This window comes from Brachyhypopomus gauderio, chromosome 7, assembly GCF_052324685.1.
Source record: "Brachyhypopomus gauderio isolate BG-103 chromosome 7, BGAUD_0.2, whole genome shotgun sequence".
NCBI lineage: Eukaryota > Metazoa > Chordata > Actinopteri > Gymnotiformes > Hypopomidae > Brachyhypopomus > Brachyhypopomus gauderio.
In genome coordinates, this window is record NC_135217.1 from 6,079,960 (window position 1) to 6,103,956 (window position 23,997).

General features: G+C 47.5%; 1 protein-coding gene across 6 annotated transcripts in view; it reads left to right on the forward strand.

Annotated features, from left to right (window-relative positions):
* Window positions 1-23,997, forward strand: part of dab2ipb (DAB2 interacting protein b) — a 96,692-nt gene that overhangs the window by 68,467 nt on the left and 4,228 nt on the right. For all 6 annotated transcript variants that reach the window (XM_077011185.1, XM_077011187.1, XM_077011186.1 and 3 more), the window contains 12 exons: window positions 3,492-3,645; window positions 4,156-4,254; window positions 5,690-6,244; window positions 13,347-13,491; window positions 16,902-17,046; window positions 17,301-17,537; window positions 17,658-17,859; window positions 18,672-18,850; window positions 19,737-20,637; window positions 22,153-22,281; window positions 23,252-23,454; window positions 23,855-23,942. In XM_077011185.1, coding sequence (XP_076867300.1) covers window positions 3,492-3,645; window positions 4,156-4,254; window positions 5,690-6,244; window positions 13,347-13,491; window positions 16,902-17,046; window positions 17,301-17,537; window positions 17,658-17,859; window positions 18,672-18,850; window positions 19,737-20,637; window positions 22,153-22,281; window positions 23,252-23,454; window positions 23,855-23,942 — 3,037 coding nt within the window. The remainder of the gene's footprint in view (window positions 1-3,491; window positions 3,646-4,155; window positions 4,255-5,689; window positions 6,245-13,346; window positions 13,492-16,901; window positions 17,047-17,300; window positions 17,538-17,657; window positions 17,860-18,671; window positions 18,851-19,736; window positions 20,638-22,152; window positions 22,282-23,251; window positions 23,455-23,854; window positions 23,943-23,997) is intronic.

Consider the following 23,997-nt stretch of genomic DNA (forward strand, 5'->3'; position numbering starts at 1 on the left):
TATTTGGTCGATAAATATAAATGTTTAAATATACCTCACTACAATATAATCATTAAAGAAAATGCATTGCCTAAGCTCTTTTGCAATATTGCAGTGTTTGAAGTGGTTAGCTGTAGGCGCTAAGGAAACCAGTGGAAATCAGTGTTCTCACTGTCTCACAGACAATGAGTCTCCAATGGCATGTTTGTTACAGCTGTATTAGAGCGTAATAAACCCGGTTCACATGAATGAATGTGATTTGACTGGCAGGAAAATACTGAGTATTTAACAGGGCTAATTCTGTTCACGTTCCACACAGACACAGATGGGTGTTAGGGGGTTAATATAAGAGCAGTAGAGAGAGGTGTTAGGGGGTTAATATAAGAGCAGTAGAGATGAGTGTTAGGGGGTTAATATAAGAGCAGTAGAGAGAGGTGTTAGGGGGTTAATATAAGAGCAGTAGAGAGAGGTGTTAGGGGGTTAATATAAGACCAGTAGAGATGGGTGTTAGGGGGTTAATATAAGAGCAGTAGAGAGAGGTGTTAGGGGGTTAATATAAGAGCAGTAGAGATGAGTGTTAGGGGGTTAATATAAGACCAGTAGAGAGAGGTGTTAGGGGGTTAATATAAGAGCAGTAGAGATGAGTGTTAGGGGGTTAATATAAGACCAGTAGAGATGAGTGTTAGGGGGTTAATATAAGAGCAGTAGAGAGAGGTGTTAGGGGGTTAATATAAGAGCAGTAGAGATGAGTGTTAGGGGGTTAATATAAGACCAGTAGAGAGAGGTGTTAGGGGGTTAATATAAGAGCAGTAGAGATGAGTGTTAGGGGGTTAATATAAGACCAGTAGAGATGAGTGTTAGGGGGTTAATATAAGAGCAGTAGAGAGAGGTGTTAGGGGGTTAATATAAGAGCAGTAGAGAGAGGTGTTAGGGGGTTAATATAAGAGCAGTAGAGATGAGTGTTAGGGGGTTAATATAAGAGCAGTAGAGAGAGGTGTTAGGGGGTTAATATAAGAGCAGTAGAGAGAGGTGTTAGGGGGTTAATATAAGAGCAGTAGAGAGAGGTGTTAGGGGGTTAATATAAGAGCAGTAGAGATGAGTGTTAGGGGGTTAATATAAGACCAGTAGAGATGGGTGTTAGGGGGTTAATATAAGAGCAGTAGAGATGAGTGTTAGGGGGTTAATATAAGAGCAGTGGAGAGAGGTGTTAGGGGGTTAATATAAGAGCAGTAGAGAGAGGTGTTAGGGGGTTAATATAAGAGCAGTAGAGATGAGTGTTAGGGGGTTAATATAAGACCAGTAGAGATGAGTGTTAGGGGGTTAATATAAGAGCAGTAGAGATGGGTGTTAGGGGGTTAATATAAGACCAGTAGAGATGGGTGTTAGGGGGTTAATATAAGAGCAGTAGAGAGAGGTGTTAGGGGGTTAATATAAGAGCAGTAGAGATGAGTGTTAGGGGTTTAATATAAGACCAGTAGAGAGAGGTGTTAGGGGGTTAATATAAGAGCAGTAGAGATAGGTGTTAGGGGGTTAATATAAGAGCAGTAGAGATGAGTGTTAGGGGGTTAATATAAGAGCAGTAGAGAGAGGTGTTAGGGGGTTAATATAAGAGCAGTGGAGAGAGGTGTTAGGGGGTTAATATAAGAGCAGTAGAGAGAGGTGTTAGGGGGTTAATATAAGAGCAGTAGAGATGGGTGTTAGGGGGTTAATATAAGAGCAGTAGAGATGAGTGTTAGGGGGTTAATATAAGAGCAGTAGAGATGGGTGTTAGGGGTTTAATATAAGACCAGTAGAGAGAGGTGTTAGGGGGTTAATATAAGAGCAGTAGAGATGAGTGTTAGGGGGTTAATATAAGAGCAGTAGAGATGAGTGTTAGGGGGTTAATATAAGAGCAGTAGAGAGAGGTGTTAGGGGGTTAATATAAGAGCAGTAGAGATGAGTGTTAGGGGGTTAATATAAGAGCAGTAGAGAGAGGTGTTAGGGGGTTAATATAAGAGCAGTAGAGATGAGTGTTAGGGGGTTAATATAAGAGCAGTAGAGAGAGGTGTTAGGGGGTTAATATAAGAGCAGTAGAGATGAGTGTTAGGGGGTTAATATAAGAGCAGTAGAGAGAGGTGTTAGGCGTTTAATATAAGCTGTGAGGGATTATCAGAAGTAGCTGTCAGGGCTGGTCAGTGGTTGTGAAGAGGAGAGCACTGGTGGGTTGTGGTGATGCACCGTACAGGTGGAGTATCTTAGAGCGTTGTGTCATCCAGATGGAGGTGCTGGCGTGGAGCACTGACGCGGCTGGTCTTAAGTCACTGGGGAGCCCAGGATGGATGTGTTGATGTGGAGAACGTCTGTAGGTAAAATCCACTTGGGACTGGTGGCACCGAGCGTGCATTAACTGTGCCAGTTGGACTGGGTACAGCCTTAGTCACTGGGAAGGCCTTCATGGATGTTATGAGTTGTTTGTTAGTTGGTGCAGTGCGTAGGAGATGTGTAGTGCAGTTTGGAGTAAAACTGAGCGACGGGGGGTGGAGGGTGGAGCTGCGATGCCGGGCCCAACCTTTGCACCTCCTGGAGGTGTCTTGAGCTTCATGCAGTGAAACCCCATGGAGGGAGGGGCCCACCTGACCACCCCTGAGAAGAACTTGCCATGTGGTGCTGGCTGGATGAGAGAGGAAGCAGGACCAGCTCTAATGATTCTCTATTGGCACAGAATATTATACAGTTTATCCTGTGCATATGTACAAAAGTACTATATTAAATACTTAGTAAAAATATGTAAAAAAAAAAATGTTTTATTCTTTGATATATAGGCCTACAATAAAAACCTAAACAGATATTGTTTAAATAACCAGCCTATTAAAAAATTATGCATACATCCACAATCGACACAATGGTACTGTGTTTGAGTCTGTATAGTGACATATCGTATGTTTATACTTCGATTGCATTCAGACATTCCAGTTTAAGAGCAAAGCTCACACGTGAATCTCTGGGAGTGGCGAACGGCCTCAGACCTGTCTCTCTCAGACCTGTCTCTCTCAGACCTGTCTCTCTCAGACGTGTCTCTCTTAGACCTGTCTCTCTCAGACCTGTCTCTCTCAGACGTGTCTCTCTTAGACCTGTCTCTCTCAGACATGTGTCTCACAGACCTTCTGCTTAGCCATCTGGGCTGTGTCAGTGGAGAATTGCATTCGACACAACTCATAAATAGTTCATCAGAACTTAAGAGAAGGTAATCTGCGTTCCTGATGCTTGCATCAGCTAATGGGAGTGCTTCATTCCTGACCAACATTATTCTGTTTCATTCTCATATATTTGGGGATATTGCAGCTGTGATTTTTCATTGTATGTTGTGGACATAGAACAGCAGCAGCGGTGAATGTATGTTAAAATGATTCAAATGATCATTTGGTAGAGCTTCAGAGATGTCAGTCATGGGTCCCTCATTGCTCTCTCTCTCTCTCTCTCTCTCTCTCTCTCTCTCTCTCTCTCTCTCTCTCTCTCTCTCTCTGCGTCCGCAGATCTCATCTGATGCCGAGACTGAAGGAGTCACGCTCTCACGAGTCGTTACTCAGTCCTAGCAGTGCGGTAGAGGCCCTGGATCTCAGCATGGAGGAGGAGGTTCTCATCAAACCCGTCCACAGCTCCATACTGGGCCAGGACTACTGCTTTGAGGTGGACACACACAGACACACACACACACACACACACACACACACACACACACACACACACACACACACACACACACACACACACACACACACACACACACACACACACACACACACACGTGCAGTCCTAAACCCAGCTTCTTAACGGTGTAATTCAGTTTTACAGAATGCTATCATTTCACCATTAAACTTTAATTTCTATCCATTTAAGATTTTTTTTTTGCATTAATATTCAGTGTCCCTTATGACCATGTTAGGGAATAAGTGCATGTAATAGTAGTTCTCTTCTACTACCTTGTCCTGTCTTTTCATAATGTTCTATATATTAAAGGCCCATTGGGATTCCACATGGCTTTAATACATTATCAACAAAAGCACAGCAGTGAAAGACTCCAGACTGGTGAAAACAGCATATTGATTAATGCATCGCTGAAAAAAGAAAAAGAAAAAAAGATGTTGGCCAGACGGAGAGCACAAGAAATGAGCAGTGGCTGTGTGCTCTCCTCTGCAGGTGAGCACTGCTACGGGAAGCAAGTGTTTCTCCTGCCGCTCAGCTGCCGAGAGGGACAAATGGATGGAGAATCTAAGACGAGCTGTCCACCCAAACAAGGTAAAAGTCACCTGCGCGGTGGGGGCGGGGCTACTATTTATCTGCCTGCCTGAGGGCGTGGCCATGCCTAACACACCTGGATTCTGATCGTAGTTCGATCAAGATCATGAGATAGATGCTCAGTCCAGAAGCACGCAGGGTTTTCCCCCCTGCCAAAAAAACCCCCTAAATCAACCCCCCCCCCCCCCCCCCCCCCACACACACACACACACACACACACACACACACACACACACACACACACACTTCCCGTCTGTCAAACAGAGAAGGGAGGCACACACGCTGCTAACTTAAAATGCAGAAGAGTGAATCATTTGCTTAAAGAATTTAGTAGTGTGATTGGTTGGTATGTCAGACAAACATATTTTATTGGTTGGTGAGAGAGAGCTTTGTCTGCGTGCTGGAGATGAGGACAGCTGTTTTGAGGTTTTATTATTTATTTCTGTGTTTTATTGCCTTTCTTTTTAATGAAATCAATGCTCAGGTGTCGGAACCACAAACACATCTGTTTCAAGAAGAAAACGGTGGCCTGGAAACTCACCTTGCTCTTGTCTTTCATTAGTAAACAAATGAAAAAATTAATTAGTTTACAACACAAAATGCATGGTTGTATTTTGGTGGGTTTTTTTTGCTGCTTGCAAAATCTTGTGAGTCCATCAAATTTTTTGTCAATTTCGCCACCGCTTGTAAATTTTTACTGCCTGATGGATGTCCAGGCTGTGCTCCACTGTAAAATGTTAGGACTCTATAAAAGTAGCTACAGGTCAGCACACGAGGAAAGAAGCACCTGATGGTGTCTGCACCAGAAGCTTCTGTCTGGGTAATTAGTGGTGCATGCCAGTGTTGCAATACGGTACTTCAAAGCCAGATTGCAAAATTGACTTGCAACACACTTGCGTTTTGTCTGTGTTTGTTTGTGTGCGTGTGTGTGTATCACGCCAGTCAAGAACAGAGACATTTAATTTCGTTAACAAAAGACTGATGATTTAATTAACTGAAATATATGTCAGGAAAAGAGCCCCAAGCAGACCTCGGTGTCTGTAAGTGTTAAGTGTCATAGATTAAAGCAAAGATTCCCTTTCACTCTTAAGAGCAGTTGTTCTCCCCATGCAGTGAGGGACTACTTGAACTGCTATATGATGTCACGCAGTATTTACGACCCCTCCCCCTGCTTTTACAGTAGAGGACGTGAGGTGATTTAAAGCAGAAATCTAATGGCCAACACGGAGAGGGATGACCTGAAACGGAGGTTATTTAACTGCTGGGTCAGACAGTCAGCTGCATTCACACCAGCGTCCGTTTAAGATGTCATTCTGTAACGGTTGTTTTATTGCTATCCCGTCATGGCCTGATGGTCCGACCTCACTATGTCTCTGCAACTACTCCCCCCCCCCTCCCCCACCCCCACCCCCACCATCCTCCCATCCCCCCCCAGGACAACAGCCGTCGGGTGGAGAACCTGCTGTGTCTGTGGGTGATCGAGGCTAAGGACCTCCCGGCCAAGAAGAAGTACTTCTGCGAGCTGTGCCTGGACGACGCCCTCTACGCCCGCACCACCTGCAAGCTGAAGGCCGACAACATCTTCTGGGGCGAGCACTTCGACTTCACCAGCCTGCCGGCTGTGCAGAACATCGCCGTGCACGTGTACCGGGACTCGGACAAGAAGAAGAAGAAGGACAAGAACAACTACGTGGGCTCGGTCACCATCCCGGCGGAGAGCGTCACCAGCCGACAGCTGGTGGAGAAATGGTATCCCATCAGCGCCCCCAACCCCGGCAAGGCTAAGACGGCGGGCCCCTCCGTCCGCATCAAGGCCCGCTACCAGAGCATGAACATCCTGCCCATGGAGATGTACAAGGAGTTCGCAGAGTACATCACCAACAACTACATGCTCCTCTGCTCCGTGCTGGAGCCGGCCATCAGTGTGAAGAACAAGGAGGAGATGGCCTCCGCCCTCGTGCACATCCTACAGAGCACTGGGAAGGCCAAGGTAGGAAGAAGCTCCGCCCACTGCTCGGGTCTTATTGTGACCTCACACATGCTCCTATAATGACTTTCAGGCTTGGAAGAGTCTAAGACCATTTGCACCAAAGTGGATTAAAACACAGGTCCATGTAAATCTGCACTTGCCCTACAAAAAATGCTATATATTGTAAATGTACAACGTGGATTTTTTAAAACACACTGGTGAACTCTTGATGTGACATAATTAAAGACCAGCCTGCGTCATTCCCCTAAATCATACGACTCGTTACAGTAGCCCCCAAAACACTCATCTGCAGTGTGTGGCATCTGTCTCGATGGTCACAGGACACAGTGATGAAGGCTGTTGGTTAGAGGCTTATTTACATGTTGCAACCTTATGCAATGGCAGTATTTCACAAGGGTAGTGCCATAATAACGATTGACAGTTGATGTACTGTGCAGTCCTTATGCCTTGGTCTAGAAATCTGTCATGTCAGACGTTTTATAGCCTCATAAAAGGGTTTGGGACTAAACGGAATGAGGGTGGCTTGTGTCTGTCACTTTGCTATGGAGTGTGTAACATTAAGGAACTACTGTGGATTTACAGCTGCGGTAAATGTCACTGTTGTCTAGAGTCCACCGGATCTTTGTGCTTGGCTCGTCCTGTATTGAATCTGTGGCCACAGACAAGATGCCGCCACATTGTGAAAGGTCCCTGTCTCAAACTCAGGGGCCTGTGGGAACTATGCTGTTATGTCTGCTTTAGCTCGCGCTGTTAGCTTTAGCTCACGCTGTTAGCTTTAGCTCACGCCGGCCGTCTTTGTGCGTTAAGTTTGCCGCACTGGGAGGCATTATCTCAGACTCGGGATTATTTTAGGCCTGGGATTAACTCAGATCAGAGACACACGCCACACCCTCCAGCCAGCGGTGAGACTCAGTCTCTTGGTTCAGTCGGTCCTGGTTCTGGAGAGTCCGACAGATACACGTGCTGCTGCTGTCTGAGCCTCGGTCAATTCTTTGATATATAGGCCTACAGTAAAAACCTAAAGTTAAAACACATATTGTTTAAATAACCAGCCTATAAAATATTATGAACACTTCCCCGTTTGTGAAGACCAACAGTGTGAGGTAAACACACCAGGAACGTACCCATACATGGTTTGAGGGGCTGCGTCTGGTTTGTGTGTGTGCCTCTCCGGAAAGCATGTTTAGGCTTTCCCTGATGTCCCTGTCCTTTTATGAAGAGCAGGACGAAAGCGAAGACATGCCGTTTGTGGCTTTTCCAGAGCTGAATCTGCTCTTCCAGGCTTGTTGTTGACCGGTGTAATTAGCTAACATGGAACAGGTTCCCAGTAAGTGACCTTACCAGTGCTGTAGTTGGGTTTCCGCTATTAGCGAGGCGTTAAAGGCCATCTGGCAGGACTGCGGCACTGCAGATCTGTGGGCAGCCAGCGCCTCGTCCGACCGCTGCCGCGAGGGGGCGTCCCCGCGGCCAGACCGTCCCGGAGCTTTTACCTCACAGGCTGCGGCAAATCAGTCAAATGAACCGTGAAACAGGTTTTCTCTGGACCGACGGTGCGGCAGCTGCGTTTGTCCATGTGATCGATTGCGATCGAAGACGGACGAAACGCAACGAAGGCTCCGAGCGAGTCAAAGACGCCTGTGCGTGGCAGCTGTGTGCGCTGTCTCGCGGGCATTTGGGTTATCACAGCTTTATTAGGGCTGATGTCTTCCTTTCAGGCACTGTTCCCATGGCACCAGTGCGGACTCTGCTGCAAAACGAGTTGTCTGCCACCTCGCCATTCACGGTCCCACAACGTTATTAGGCACGGCGGCTGTGCCAGGAGTGGCCGCTCTGCCTCATTATCTGCTGAGTGCTGGTTTTCAGATCACTTCCTGGCCCCATGGTGTTATTAGCTGGTTTTCAGATCACTTCCTGGCCCCATGGTGTTATTAGCATGCCATTAACTCACTGTTTTTCCCGTGACTGGCACTTCACCTCTTGTGACTGTTGGTAATGGGCCTACCAGTGTAAGGGAGGTTGGGTCGGTCAAACCTGACCTGCCCCGGTCCACCCCGCCCTTCAGGGTCTCAGGGGAAGAGGGCAAGGTCCGTTGGCTCACAGGTATTAATTATAACTACATAATTATGACCTCCCGAAAAGCCGTCCGGTGGGATGTGGGCTGTTAAAGGTGTGGAAGCCGACCAATGACGTCCGAGCAGCCCAAGGTCGATTGGCTATGAGCACGTCTGTCAGGACCCAGCCGACTCCTGTCTGCATCAGCGTGTTGACATGAATTTACTGCATTATTTATGCCAAAAGGAGGAGGCATTCCATAATCAGCCCAGTGCAAGCTGCCCTTGTCTTTCAGACTACTAAATGCTGAGCTAGTGTGGTCTGGAAAAGGACGCGGACAAGATAAAACCTCATTGCAGTCAACCAGGTTTTGCAGCTAGTTTCCCGAGAAGGAATCTAGCCTTGACGTAGATTTGCATTATGAGGCCACTGCTAATTAGTGACTCTGTAATTAGCAGATTGCTCAGTGAAACAGATTTTCCAGCTAGTATTCCTAGAAGTGAAGTAGCTTTGAATTGGAAATGCTTTAGAAAGCTAATTAGCAGCTGTACAACAGTTTGCCAATGCCCTGATTACCTGTCTAATAATGTATTCGGAGCCGGATGGTATCTTTTTGTGTTCGTGTCTTGTAATGAGCAGTGAACCATTGTTTATAAAGAGCAGATTGACCATCCAGGTTTGGTCGGTTCTGTGAACTGCTCCTGCTATCCGCTAGCAGGTCTCCCGGGCCGGGTGGCGAGAGACAGCAGCGGTCCAAAATAAATCCCGGCCAAATGAGGTCGGGGCGAGGTGACGCTGCCCCTTCTGTCGAGCTGATAAAGTCCCGCAGGCCAGCGACCTTTTCTGCGGGCTTGGGTGGCGGACTCGGCCCTGGGGGCCAGGTGAGCTCTGCTGATCCACAGAAACGCCTGACGTGTGTCCTGGCTGGGTCAGAATGATCGTTCGTGGAATCCTGCCCCTGTAATTGGGGGATGCAGAGGCCGGTGTGTTTCTTGGAGCCGCACACAGCCTCTCTTCTAAGTGGTGGGAAATTGCTGCTGTTTTCCCCGGGGTTCGTACGGGGCGTCCTGTGACTCCTACGCTGGAAGAGAACGTGTTTGACGACCAAGGACACAGTTCACGAGGCAGCCAGACACAGACACGTCACCTACACACACGCACCGATGACTTTGTCGAGTGTGATATTAGACTGAATGAGCAGTAGCTGCTCTTTTGTTTCGTTAAAACACACTGCACACACACACACACACACACATGCACTCCAATGTACCTGCGTGTTTGTGCGTGTTCCTCACCTAGTGACACCAGAGTGCTTTATGCTGTTCTAATTGTGGCCGTTGAAAAGCTTTCGGGTGAAGCAAACTCGTCGTTTGTCATTATTGGCTTTGCTGTGGCTTTGGCAGACACGGTCATTAGCCGTCGCCTCCTCTGCTGTACGCTGGTCCTCTCATCATCCGTCAGCCCGACGCCTCCTCCTGTCCGGCTCCGCCCCCCCCCCCCCCCCCCCCCATCTCTCCCCCTCCCGTGTCTCTCTCCTGCTCCGATGGCCTTTAAAGGCACGGCGCACGCTGAATGGATGCTGATATGCATCACTCTGGTACCTGCTGTACAGATGCCATCCAGTTAAGACGGGCTTGCCCCACACACACACACACACACACACACACACACACACAAATAAAAGTACATAAACCTTTGAAAGACCCAAAGAACCGCTATAATGTGTATGTTACAATGCATATATATTACATTGCCAATGTGCTCATGGGGGCATGGTATCATTTGTATTATGTGTTTTAAAACCTGCCTGAGCACAAACTCAACAAATCATCTGTGCATCTTCACCAATGCACAGCAGACAGACAGACAGACAGACAGACAGGCAGACAGGCAGGCAGGCAGACAGACACACACAGCTACAGCACTCCCTCACTCAGAGCCCAGACCCAGAAGCCATGCTGTCAGCCTTATCTCACGTGTGTATGAGACGGAGGGGGCAGGGGTGAGCAGAGAGGGGGTGTAGGAGCAGAGAGGGGGGGTAGGAGCAGAGAGCAGGGCTATTAATCAGCTCAGCACAGCTCCCAGGTCTCAGCCTTCGTGCCACTGCACATTCGAGGACCCGTGCGAAATGCATGAAGGGCTTGCTAATTAGCTGGAGGTATGAGTCAGGTGTGCTGGCTGCAGGCTCAGCACCACATGTGAACTGGAGGGCTACTCCAGGACGGCTACTCCAGGACCGGGGCGCACAGTGGACTTCCATTGGAACGGTCCAAGATTTGCATGGAGTATTTACATAAAGCTTTGTGATTGGAAGAAGTCCCGGTGATGAAAGACTCTGGAGGTGGTGACCTATGACTTCACAAGATTAAAACTAAGCTTGGCAGTGGGGAAAAAACAGTACCCTAGGAATGACAACACACACACACACACACACACACACACACACACACACACACACACACACACACACACACACACACACACACACACACACACACACACACACACACACACACACAAATGGAACAACCAACCTCACTTTGTGACTCAACACACACACATTCATGTACACAAATCAAGTGGCAGCGGTCTGTGCTGGTGTGTATGAGTGTGTGTGTGTGTCTTGAGATGTTTAGTGTGTGACCTTTCACTTAAGGGTCATTCCTTAAGACAAGCACATAACTTACAGACACACACCATTCCACAGATAATGTCATGCTCTAAGAATGAGCTCTACGAGGATTATCACCATATTTCGAGTTGCTCAAAAGGACACAGACACACACATGCACACATGCACACACACACACACACACACACACACACACACACACACACACACACACACACACACACACACACACACACACACACATTATTGCTTGGGTCTGTCAGATGGTCTTGGCTTTATGAGTTTTCTTTGCCAGCCCGTTGGGTCTCCAGGGAGCTCTATTCTCCAGGATCTCATCCTTTCTTTAATCCTCTCATCCCTTCTTTTATTGCCTCTCTTGTGCCGGGCTGTCTCCTCACTCTCCTCTCCTTGCTTGGGTTCTGTGTTCCTCGTACCTTCTTGTTGGTGTTGCCCTTTCCTTCTCTTCTCTTGCTTTATTTCCTCATTTGTGTGGGTGGAGCGTCTCTCTCTCTCTCTCTCTCTCTCTCTCCCCCCCCTCTCTCTCTCTCTCTCTCTCTATTTCTCTCTCTGATTTGGAGTGATGTATAGTTTAGGTGATCACTCCTGACAGCAATACACAATATTCATGGCTATTTCTCATTAGTCTCTGGCCTCAGAGCTATACGGCGTTGGACACTAATTTGTACATGTGTGCATATGTGTGTGCAAATAAAAGCAGAAATCTTTTGCAATAAGGCCATAGTGTCTGTGAGATTCTCCTCCCCATATCTAGGCTTTGACCTGGCTAATCTTCACCATCTCAGATGGAAGTGAGAATAAACTGTGTAAATGTGCTGTGGCTGATGCTGTGAAGACAAAAATGACTTGTTTAGTAATTGTTATTGATTGGAGCTGGTATGTGCCAGGAGAGTTACAGCAGCCTCCGTGGAGATGACTGTGATTGGCCAGGTAGCGTGCCAAGTTATGGTTTGCTGGAACATTGTCAAATAATTCAGCAAGAACATTTGTGATTGGTCAGTTCACTCACTGCAAGCAGGGAGACGTTGTATGATGCAGCAGGATTAATTTCAGTGGGATTTCGTGGAAAATGCACATTTGTGCCCGAGCTGTGATGTGGGCATTAACTGGGTGGGCGTGGGTCTGCTGAAGGACAGGGATCTTCAGATGAACCCAGGGGAGCCGGTTCTGCTCCGTCCACCACCTGCTTGTTAAGGCTGGGACTTGCAGGAATGTGATGGTGCAGGTCCAGTGGTCTGGACCCAGGTTCTCCGCTGATGTTTGTACTAGATATGTCTTAATTCCAAATTCCATTTTTAATGTCGCTGTAGATTTCCAAACAAAGGGGGCGGGGCAGGAGATGGAAGGCCACGCCCACTCAGAGCTGTGGCGTCGGGCAGCTCCCAGTGCCAAGCACGCTTGTTTTCACAGCGAGGCCGATTCGGCCGTGGTCCATCTTGCTGAGGACTGAATCGTTGTCCTTAGCGCTCTTGCAAAAAAAATCCACCAGCTGAGTGCAGATTTTATTTACGCTTGTGCTGTCATGAGAGAGGCAGAGATAGAGAGATGGAGAGGGAGACGGAGAGAGAGAGAGAGAGAGAGAGAGAGAGAGAGAGAGAAGAGAGAGAGAGGAGGAGGAGGTGGGCAGGAGGTCTGAGTAAATGCACGACTAAGAGAAAGTTTAGCGTTCTGACAGAGAGGCAGAAAGCAAGGAGAACTCGATGGTGTAGAGAACATCACCTCTGACAACAACCTTCTGCTCGTGACACAGGAAGTGAAAGGCCTGGTTCGGTGCTCAGATAGAACACTGCGATGGTCACATTTTTTGAAGGGCTCGAGAAAAAAAAAAAAAAACAAGAGCTGCAGTAGAAAAGCACAAAAGCACAACGTCTGAGTGTCTCTTATGTAGTCAGCCCCAAGACAGCCCTGGTGTCATTACTGATTCAAGCCCTGTCTGATCTACTGAACATATATTCACCCCAATACATGGGTACAAAACTGCAGGGTCTTATTTTCGAAGCAAACAAACAAAAACAACTCTCTCTCTCTCTTTCTCTTTCTCTCTCTGTGGTGTGTTTCTGATTTCAGATGCATACACGGCTCTGTGTGCAGCCTGTATAAAAAATTACTACTAAACAACAACTCCTGATTGGTTTCCTGCTGGGTCACTTTGATTAAACCAGTTTGAGCAACGAACCCCCCACCCCCTTCCTTCCCAAACCCCACCCCCTTCCCCCCAAGCCCCACCCACTCACCCACTTAGCATATCTTCCCATCAGGACTGTGTATTAGACACATGGCAAAGCTCCAGCTACAATTGCACCAGGTCTGCCTCCTCATGTTGAGTGTTTTGGGATGCTACTCTCATACGGCCGTTTGAAGATGTTCTCTGAAGATGCCTTCATCTGTGCTCTCATGCAGGATTTCCTGACTGACCTGATGATGTCGGAGGTGGAGCGGTGTGGAGAGAATGAGCACTTGATCTTCCGTGAGAACACACTCGGCACAAAGGCCATCGAGGAGTACCTCAAACTCGTGGGGCAGAAATACCTCCAGGATGCTCTGGGTAAGCGCAGACGAGTCCCCTCAACCACACGGCTTTTTCACTGAAGTGTAATTGATCTCTGGGTTATTTTTGACTGGAAGAGTATTGCACTTATTACCGTCTGTTTTGTAGTTATGGCTGTCAATGCATTCTTATGATTTTGGAAGTGATTTGTGAATAAGATGGAAAAAAATAACATTTCGGAAGACTTTTCTGAATGTGCAGGCAAAGCCTGAGATTCTTTGCATGGTATTCTGTAGTAAAGGAATGGATGGACGTATTTGACAATGATACTGAAAAAAAATAAATTTACATGTGGCTGTATTTTCCGTTAGAACGTACAAGCATGAAAAATAGCAAAAAAACACACAATAAATGCTCTGGCTTCTTCCCCAAAAAACAACAAGATGATAGATTGTAACCTTCAGTCTAGAAAAAAAAACCAGTAAATGAAAATTACATTAACATTTCTGCAGTGCATGGATAAATCTGCTTTGAACTTGTAACTGTTCAAGGAAAAACCAGTTGATTCCATATAATTGCCACAGTATGTAATAACCCATTTGCCATTAAACTCAAATGAAAGTGGTAACAGGTATAACGATGTTCGCTCTCCCTCAAGGTGCACCATTGAGAAGCAGTTTTTGTAAATTAAGGTACCTTGGGACAAGTTTATTTTAGAATTTTGTGGTTAATTCCCTCACCTTAACTTGATTAATTCTGATTTCTATTAGAACAAAGTTGGGTTTGTGAATATAATCGTTCTTCAGTTGTGAACGAGGAAGCATTTTCAGAACAACTCCAATCAGCTTGAGTCTGGAATCTGTCCTTAATAGACATGCGGAATCAAAATGGCCTGAATGAATGCAGTTCAGTAATGAACCTTTCCTGGCTAAAACTTCAGTCTTGTGGCCAATTTTAAATAATACTTTGTAGGCCACTACCTTCCCTGATACTAAATCGTAACCTAAAAAATTACAGTTGATTCACTAATTAAAATTTCATCCAGATAAAAAATTGTCCTAACGTGAAAACCAAGGAAGATGGCCTCTTATTTTTCATAGAAGGAAGGAAAACATATTATCAGACAACTAAGCTGGAAGTTTTAGAAGACTTTATTTCCTAACTATCCTAACTCTCTTTATGAGACATTAACATTGCATCCTCATCAGCATAAAGAAGATTACATAAGCAAGTGGTAAAATCATCAATATACAACCAAAACATGAAAGCCCAAATGCTTTTCCCAGGTACAAAATCTTTGAGATCTTCCTGTGAGATGGAGTTTAACCCACTCAGTGGCCATCTCAACAGATCCTATTGGTTTAATTTGTACTGCGAACCGCCATGGTCTCCAACAAGATCACTCCATAAAAAGATTTCTCATCTGCCTCCTTCCTCATCAGACGCAGACATACAGCAGTTAGCAAACAAATTGCAAACAAGTGTCTGTGGCATGCAATCTTCTGAATTTGGACTGTAGCTCGTACATTATACCAGGCCTTGAAATATAATCCTCAGTCTACTCATGCATAATAATTTCCATAAACATGAAAACGGTCCGGAAGACAGACCAGAATTCCCCCTTTTTGTCTTACAACCTTTTTTTAAATAAGGCAAAAAAAACTCATCTGGGACCTCATCAATGTCCAGTGGACAAAGGAACAATATGGACACATCCCTAATCTGATCTAAACCCCACTGTTTGTTTTTATTGGACTTGAGTTCAGTTAATATGCTGCATACCTTAGTTGTGTTAAACTTACTGAATGAAAAGAATCCTGGCTATAGACACTATATTAGGCATAACGGCGCACTTTCTGTTCATTATAGATACCTGAATGTTTGTGAAGGTGCTCTGCTAAATCGGCAGCAGTAGCTCAGAAATAGGTATTTGAGTATTCGGCTGGCCTTTATCAGGAGTAACCCTCCCAGGAGTGTTCACGGACGTTTGGAGACCTGTGCGTCAGCCATTTGCTGCTCCATAACCCCTTGTGTCATCAGACGCAGACTTTGAGCCTCACTTTAATCCTGAGTTACTTTATCTTTACAAGGGCTTTTTTTTTTCTTCCATAACCATCGTCTGTTTCCCGTCTGCAGTCGTCTGTCATTCGTGCTTTTGTCCTGTTATATTTTGAGGTGTCGGTTTATTTACTACCTCTGTGAAATGACATAAAAACATTTTTTTCTTCGCTACCTTTAATATCTCAGCATACTTATGGGTTTCCTTTTCAAAATGCATATCACATACTCATGTATGCATACACACAAACACACACACAAACACACACACACCAAAACAATACCACTACTGTTTCAAATTAGAACACCAGGACTGAGAATTCAATACTCCGATATAAATGAGACATGTCCAAATAAGGTTTATTTTGTATATTGCTGCACGGTCTACAGATATGATTCACAAACACACACACACACACACACACCCTTCTTGGCTGTTTATCTGCATAAGAAAATAATGCTGTGAATTTCACACTATTTATGTCTGCATTGGGATATATGTGTAAAAGAGTGAAAAGATGGTAGAGACATGTATGTGTTTAAGTTTGCACTGTGAGGGCACATTGGTCATGGTCAGGACTGAATAATGTATAGCTGTCGTTAATTTGATGTGACTATGAAACACCACTGAATTATTGAAGAGCTTGTTTCTTAATGTTGAGTATCACAGGACAACTGAAGGATAGGAGACAGGCCTCTGTGTGTGTGTGTGTGTGTGTGTGTGTGTGTGTGTGTGTGTGTGTGTGTGTGTGTGTGTGTGTGTGTGTGTGAGAGAGAGAGAGAGAGAGAGAGAGAGAGTTCTGTCTCCATTGGTCAGTATAACGAATGCCAATTGGCCTTCATGATCTGTCTGCTTTCATTTTGGACACATTCACAGGTCTGAAAGTTGAATGGTCTTTTATAGATGCATTTTTGTGTACTGGTCTTTGGTGTGACCCTCAATTGAGTTAGTGGTGTTACACTTGTCATGGTCATTGGTGTGACCCTCAATTGAGTTAGTGGTGTTACACTTGTCATGGTCATTGGTGTGACCCTCATTTGAGTTAGTGGTGTTACACTTGTCATGGTCATTGGTGTGACCCTCATTTGAGTCAGTGGTGTTACATTTGTCATGGTCATTGGTGTGACCCTCATTTGAGTTAGTGGTGTGTTACACTTGTCATGGTCATTGGTGTTACCTTTGTCTTGACCACTAAGGGCTTGGGCTGTATTTCTTTGGAAGTCAACTGAGTTACGCTGTTTCTCTTATGTTTCTCTGTATATTTCATTTGTATGTTCTGTGAACATTATGCACATAAAAGCAATATAAGATTTAAAAATCCTTTGAAAGAAATCGAATGTAATTAATACCCTCTTCATATTAGTAACTACTGAATTCTAATTGTGTTTCTCTCTCTGTCTTGGCGTAGGGGAGTTTATTAAGGCTTTGTATGAATCCGATGAGAACTGTGAAGTCGACCCGTCGAAATGCTCATCCAGTGACCTTCCCGAACACCAAAGCAACCTGAAGATGTGCTGTGAACTGGCTTTCTGCAAAATCATCAACTCTTACTGGTAACCATAGCAACAAGCAAAGATCACAGTAGAGCGGCTAGCTACCGTGGTAACTTGTAAATTACCTAACACTTTTATATACAACACCATCTTTTACCATTTCTAAATAAATTTAGCTAGCAACATGTTTGTAGGATGGAAACACTTTTATTGACTGTGTTAATAAAATAATATTCTATGTTGGAAGTCTTGTTTTGTGTGATTTCTTTGTTTTGGTAATGATACTGTATTTTTTATTTTTTTGCATTTTACAGTGTTTTCCCACGAGAATTAAAAGAAGTGTTTGCATCGTGGCGACAGGAGTGCGGTAACCGGGGGCGGCCGGACCTCAGCGAGCGTCTGATTGGTGCCTCGCTGTTCCTGCGCTTCCTGTGTCCGGCTGTCATGTCGCCGTCACTCTTCAACCTGACACAGGAGTACCCGGATGACCGCACGGCACGCACCCTCACGCTTATCGCCAAGGTCACGCAGAACCTCGCCAACTTCACCAAGTATGCCACGCTTTTATTCTGGCGGGGTGTTTGTTTTACCGCACAGGGCTGTTTAACAACATCAAAGTGTGTGTGGGGGGCGGTTACAAATAATCCGGTTATCATTCTTCTCTCTCACAGATTTGGAAACAAGGAGGAGTACATGTCCTTCATGAACCAGTTCCTGGAGCACGAGTGGACCAACATGCAGCGTTTCCTGCTGGAGATCTCCAACCCAGAGACCATCTCCAACACGGCCGGCTTCGAGGGCTACATCGACCTGGGCCGTGAGCTCTCCACCCTCCACTCCTTACTGGCTGAGGTGGTGTCCCAAATGGACCAGGTATGTCTCCCCAACACCCGTCCCCTCCTCCCGTACTGGAGGACTTATACAGTTGATCAAGTGTTCATTTCAGAACAGGGTTCCTGCATACACTATAGAGTCTAAACTTTAGGAAAGTTTGAGTGGTCAGTTTAGGACACCTTTCATTTCATTCATACCTTTCATGAAGGGGACACATTTCTTGTCTTTTTGAAAAGTTTGTTTTGCAAGTCAGTCCCAGGTTTCATTTCCTTGGAGCTGTTTTTTGCCACAGGTGTAAAGGGACTTCTCTTAGTTACGCTCTACTGAATTATGAACAGCGTGTTTACGTAAACCGGGAGCTTCTTCCCTCTCAGGGTTTTGAGCAATACATGAGAAACGCTCCGACCCCACGAGCTACTGATTAATAGCTTGATGAAAGACATGCCAGCACCAACTTTATACGTGAATGTGTCGAATGTTAGGTTAGGACCAGAACTAGCTACAATGTTCTCACTGCAGGGCCTTCATCTATAGCCAGAAGACACATCTCTTACGGAAAACGGGAGTGAGTCAGATCCATGTAAATAATTAAAGATTTGAACATCTAAAAGTTTTTTATTTCATTTTTAAACATTTTGGAGACTTGTCTGTGCATAGGAGAGTCGGACAGAACGTAAAAAGTGGCGGATCATTCCAGAAAGATTTCTGAGGCTTCACAGATAGACGATTATTTTTCATTATGCCTGATTTCATCACATAGAAATAGAAAAATCGAATAGTGTAAAATAGAAGATGGTTAAAATGGCATTTTTTATGAGTATGACTCTGTTGACTCTGACTTCTGTATCCAGACTGCAGTCTCCAAACTGGGTCCATTACCCAGAATTCTGAGAGAGGTGCACACGGCACTGACGAATCCATCGAACGTTCAGGTGGCTCCGCCGTCAGAACGTGTTCCCTCCCCTCCCACCCCCGGGTGCAGCATCTCCACTGGCTTACAGAAGATGGGCATGGACAACGACCTATCAGGGTAAGGCATGACATGGCACATGGCAACCAATCAAATACACAAGAGCCATTTTATTTGCATTTACACTAGGGTAGGACACAACCAGTGGTAGCTTGAGAGAAAACAACTGACCAATGAAAATCAAACATGCAAATGACTCAACCAATCAGGTTCTCGAATCAAAAGAAAGCCTGAAGCAACCGTTCAGGACTGAGCTTGTTTGGTTCACTCAACTCCAGACGCCACATGACTCAGGGAGTGACTCATGGAAACACAGCCATACTTACGTCTGTCCCCTCATCCACAACGACGGTCCTTAACGTGGCTACGTTTCTGCTCTCAGTCTGTCCGTACCTTATCTAAACAGTCCCTTCTCTAAAGAATCTCCTGTCTTTCTTTGGCCCGGTTTACAAGTCATTCCCCACCAACTCCGACTGAAGACGAAGCTACTGATTACACAGCCAAGGAGGGAGGAGAGAGAGAGAGAAAGGGAGGGAAATGGAGAGGAGAGAGAGAGAGAAAGCGCGAGACATAGAGAGGGGGGAAGGTTTTGCCCGTCTTCAGACTGCTCTGAAGTAAACGCCTGGCGTCTGGGTTATTATAGCGAGACAATAAAAGCTGTCTGGCATCGGAGGAAGAAAGACAGGAATGAAAAGAAGATGCGTTTAATGTTTTATTTCATCCGCCTTCTCTTGGTTACGGTGCAGACCAGGCAGGTGTCGGCGAAGTCTGCGTCTGTCTGGCTCTGATGTCTGTGTGCCTGTCTGTGTGCCGGGACGTTTGTGCGCAAAAACCCCAAAGCTTTTGTACCTCGTGCGCTGTGTGTGAGAGCAGGTCGCAGGTGTCCACGACCTCACTGACTTTACCTGTCTCTGTCCTCCCTGTGTCCCCGTCCCCGCTGCGACAGGCTGGTGGACTTCACCCGCCTGCCCTCCCCCACCCCGGAGAACAAGGACCTGTTCTTTGTCACGCGCTCCTCGGGCCTCCAAGGCTCTCCTGCTCGCAGCTCCAGCTACTCGGAGGCCAACGAGCCCGAGCTGGGCTTAGCCAACGGGGGCAAGAGCCTCTCCATGGTGGACCTCCAGGAAGCCACCAGGGCCCTGGATCTGGCTCTGGCTCCGGTCATGTCCTCGGAAGGCGTCCCCGAGAAGCACATGGTGGTGTGGAACGCCCGGACGCCCCAGGGAAACCAGGCTGGAGGTCCCACCCTGCACAGGCCAGGACAGAAGCCCACCAGCCCAGGAGGAGAGGGGGTCCCGGGCAGGCCGGTGCAGCTGCTAGCCCCGCTCTCCTTCCAGAACCCGGTGTACCAGATGGCCGCGGGGCTGCCCGTCTCTCCTCGGGCCCAGACGGGCGGGGACTCCGGTTCCGAGTGCCACAGCTCGGTCAGCTCCCACAGCACCAACGAGGAGGTGGGCGTGGCCTGTGGAGGCGGCAAGCCCGCCTTCCCAGCCCACGGGGGCGGAGCCGGGGCGGGGGAGGAGCCGGTGCGGCGCTCGGGCGAGTTCTCGCGGCGTCAGCTCTCTCTGACGGAGGCGCAGCACGTGGGCCCGGCGGCCGTACCGCGGCAGAACAGCGTCGGGCCCCAGCGCCGCATCGACCAGCCGCCCCCGCCCATGCAGACCGCCCCCCGCGGCCGAACTCCGCCCGGCATGCTCGGCTCCGCCCCCTACCCGCGGCCCTCCAGCGGCAGCATGATGTCGTCGTCGTCGCCTGATTGGCCGGGGAGCAGCGCCCGCCTCCGACAGCAGAGCTCGTCCTCTAAAGGCGACAGTCCTGAGACGAAGCAGAGAGCCCAACACAAACAGGTAGAGACCGACCACAATATCCCCAGAACACACACACACACATATGCACACACACACACACACACACACACACACACACACACACACACACACCCCCCACCCACACCCGCACACACATACACACACAGATACACTCGTGCATGCATGCACACACACACACACACACACACACACACACACACACACACACACACACACGGAGCAGTACAGATGAGTGTAGCTGAGACACCCATATAGAACATCTGCACACGCCCCCAGTTCTCATTCTGCATGTTCAGTAATTGTGCTCCACTAAGAGATCACAGTCACTTGGGTTTAATCACAGTAATTAATGAACAAGCTGAATGTATGTGTGTATGTGCACAACTGTAGGGAAGTGGATAATAACATGCTACCTCACACTGTGTGTGTCTCCTCTGCGCACACACCATCTCTGTCTAGCTTTCACACATTCAGGCAGACTCACACACACATTCAGATTAGACTGGCATTTTAGTTCACCACTCATGCGTTACAGCCTCCCCCTGGCTCTAAACTCAGTTACTAAAGAGCACAGTCTCACACACACACACACACACACACACACACACTCACACTCACACAGAGTCATTAAACAGTTATTAGAACTGACCTCTTGTCTCGGTTCTCCTATCTCTGCTACATAGACCCTTAACAGTCATGTTCACTGGAGCCCAAGGTCAGAGTTCATACAATGTGACCTCATTTTTTTTTTTTATGGCAGCCGTCATGCCAGGGAGTGTGCGCACACGTGTGCCAGGGAGTGTGCGCACACGTGTGCCGGGGAGTGTGCGCACACGTGACGTGGTCCACGGCTCAGGCTAGTGCACCATAGTGATGCAGAGATGTCCTGTGGAGTAATCGCCCCAAATTAGTGACTGCAGCATTTGCTGGTCACCCCGGGCAGATTGAGCGTGGCCACCGGCGATGATTACATTCAGTGGTTTGACAATATAGGTGACAGCAAGGGCGTTTCCTTACCCCCAGAATGCATTGCAGCCTCTCCAGAGATCTGATTGATTGGCTGGAATGATTGATGCCCCAGGGCAGGAGTGGGATCTCTCTCTCTCCATCTCTCTCTCCATCTCTCCCTCCATCTCTCCCCCTCCCTCTCATTCCTGCTCTTTTGTTATTGACTGCGCTCTTGCCAGGGCCAAATCTTGATTCTTCCATGAACACACGCCTGTGGCACACGCAACGTTATCTCACGCCACACCAACACAACAGATTCTGTTTTCCCTCGGAGACGTGAAGTGATTTTGTCTGCTGTTCCTTCAGCACACGCACTACATGCTCGTGTTCATGAATATCCCAGATTATCTCTCTATGTGCTGAATCATGAATCATGAATCGGGAGTGTACAGTTAGGTAATTATCGGTAACCCTCCTTAATGTTGACGTTTAGGCACACTGTATGAAAATCCATCTGTGTGTGTGTGTGTGGTGTGTGTGTGTGTGTGTGTGTGTGTGTGTGTGTGTGTGTGTGTGTGTGTATAGGCCCCTTCCCCAGTCATCCCCAGTGCGCTGGACCGTACAGCTGCATGGTTGATGAACATGAATGTGCCCTACTTGGAACAGGACACAGAGGCAGACCTGCGCAGAGACGAGCATGCCCTCACCGAGAAGGTAAACACACACACACACACACACATGCATACACTTCCAGGATCCACTTCCAGAACCGAGGGTTCACCCAGAATTTAATCCAGACTAGGCATGTTCTGTCAGAAAAACCAGGGACTTGAACCCACCCTGTGGATTGTGGAAGGAGTTGGTCTTTCTGGAGTGTTTACTCCAGTGGTGGTGAGTCACCAGGTCCTGGCGTTTGGTCTGTAGTGCACACATGCAGCTCATCTGGCCTGAAGGTGCTGTGAGCGTACCCACCACAGCTGAGGAGGCCATGTGTGGAGGAGCAGCAGGGTTTTGTGCTCCGTCACACCTCCACCCTGTCAAACGCCATCTTTCATGCCACATTAGTGACGTGGTGAGTGGCCTCCGTCTCCTCCCTGGGGCTCAGCCTTCTTCAGCCTTGTCAATGGCCAAAATTGCTTCCAAATCTGTATGCAGTGTGTACTCCCTCTTTCTGTCTCACACACACACACACACACACACACACACACACACACACACACACACACACACACACACACACACATTTCCTACTAGTGGTCGTCTGGGGAAATGTTGCAATGAAGACTCCTCATTTACCTATTCTCATTATGGCTCTTCTCTCTCTCTCTCCCTCTCTCTCTCTCCCTGTTTCTGGCAACCCCCAAATCCTGGAACACTTTACTGCTGTTTACAAGCTCTTGTCCTACAGTAGACATTTATAAATCCAGTTTAAAAGCCTTATTTCCCCACTGGGTGCGAGTGTTCGTCGGACATACAGATTTGTGCGACGTGTTGATCTGTCTCATCATTGTATCTCGTATCTAATTTACCTTTACTGGAATCCCTGGATATTATTTGACACTGCTTCAGTGGACACCTGTTACCTAAACAGTCTAAATAAAGACAACTCGATTGTCTCCAACTCGCTCCTTCACTCCTCCTCTCCCTCCCTCCCTCCGCCCCCTCGGTCTCCCCCTCCACCCAGTACCAGGCGGAGGTGGCCCTCCTGCAGGAGAAGCTGCGCGTGTGCCTGCTGAAGCTGGAGGAGTGTGAGGCGCGTCTGCAGGGCCACGACGAGCAGGCCCACAAGAACCTGCTGGAGTACCAGGCCCGTCTGGAGGAGGCCGAGGAGTGTCTCCGGCGCCAGCAGGACGACAAGGACCTGCAGATGAAGAGCATCATCAGCAGGTGGGGGAGAGAGGGAGGAGGAGAGAGGAGAGGAAGAGAGAGAGAGGGAGGGGGTGAACAACAGAAAGAGACAGACGAAGTGAAAGATACCGAGTTAGGTTCACATGAAAGGAAACGATCCGATCCTGACGGAGAGAGTGACGAACTGGAACCTGAGTGCTATTGTTTTTAGTTAGTGCTGATCCTCCAGCAGGCGGGACGGGGTCCAGTTGGTGGCAGGCGTGGGGCTTTTATCTCGTACATCCTTGCTGAGATCCGTCCTCGGCAGGGAACAGTGAGGAACCGGGCTGTATCCAGGATGGGCCGGCCGCTGTTGGGTTTGTTTGGGCCGGATGAGACAGGGCTGGCGGACTGAATCACTTCACTTTGTGCTGACGTGGGAAAGTTTGTGTTCGTGCAGGTTGATGTCTGTGGAGGAGGAGCTGAAGAAGGATCACGCCGACATGCAGGCCATCGTCGACTCCAAACAGAAGATCATAGACGCACAGGTATGTGTTTGTGTGTACGTCTGAACCTTGATGTGGAAAAAACTAAATGTGCGCT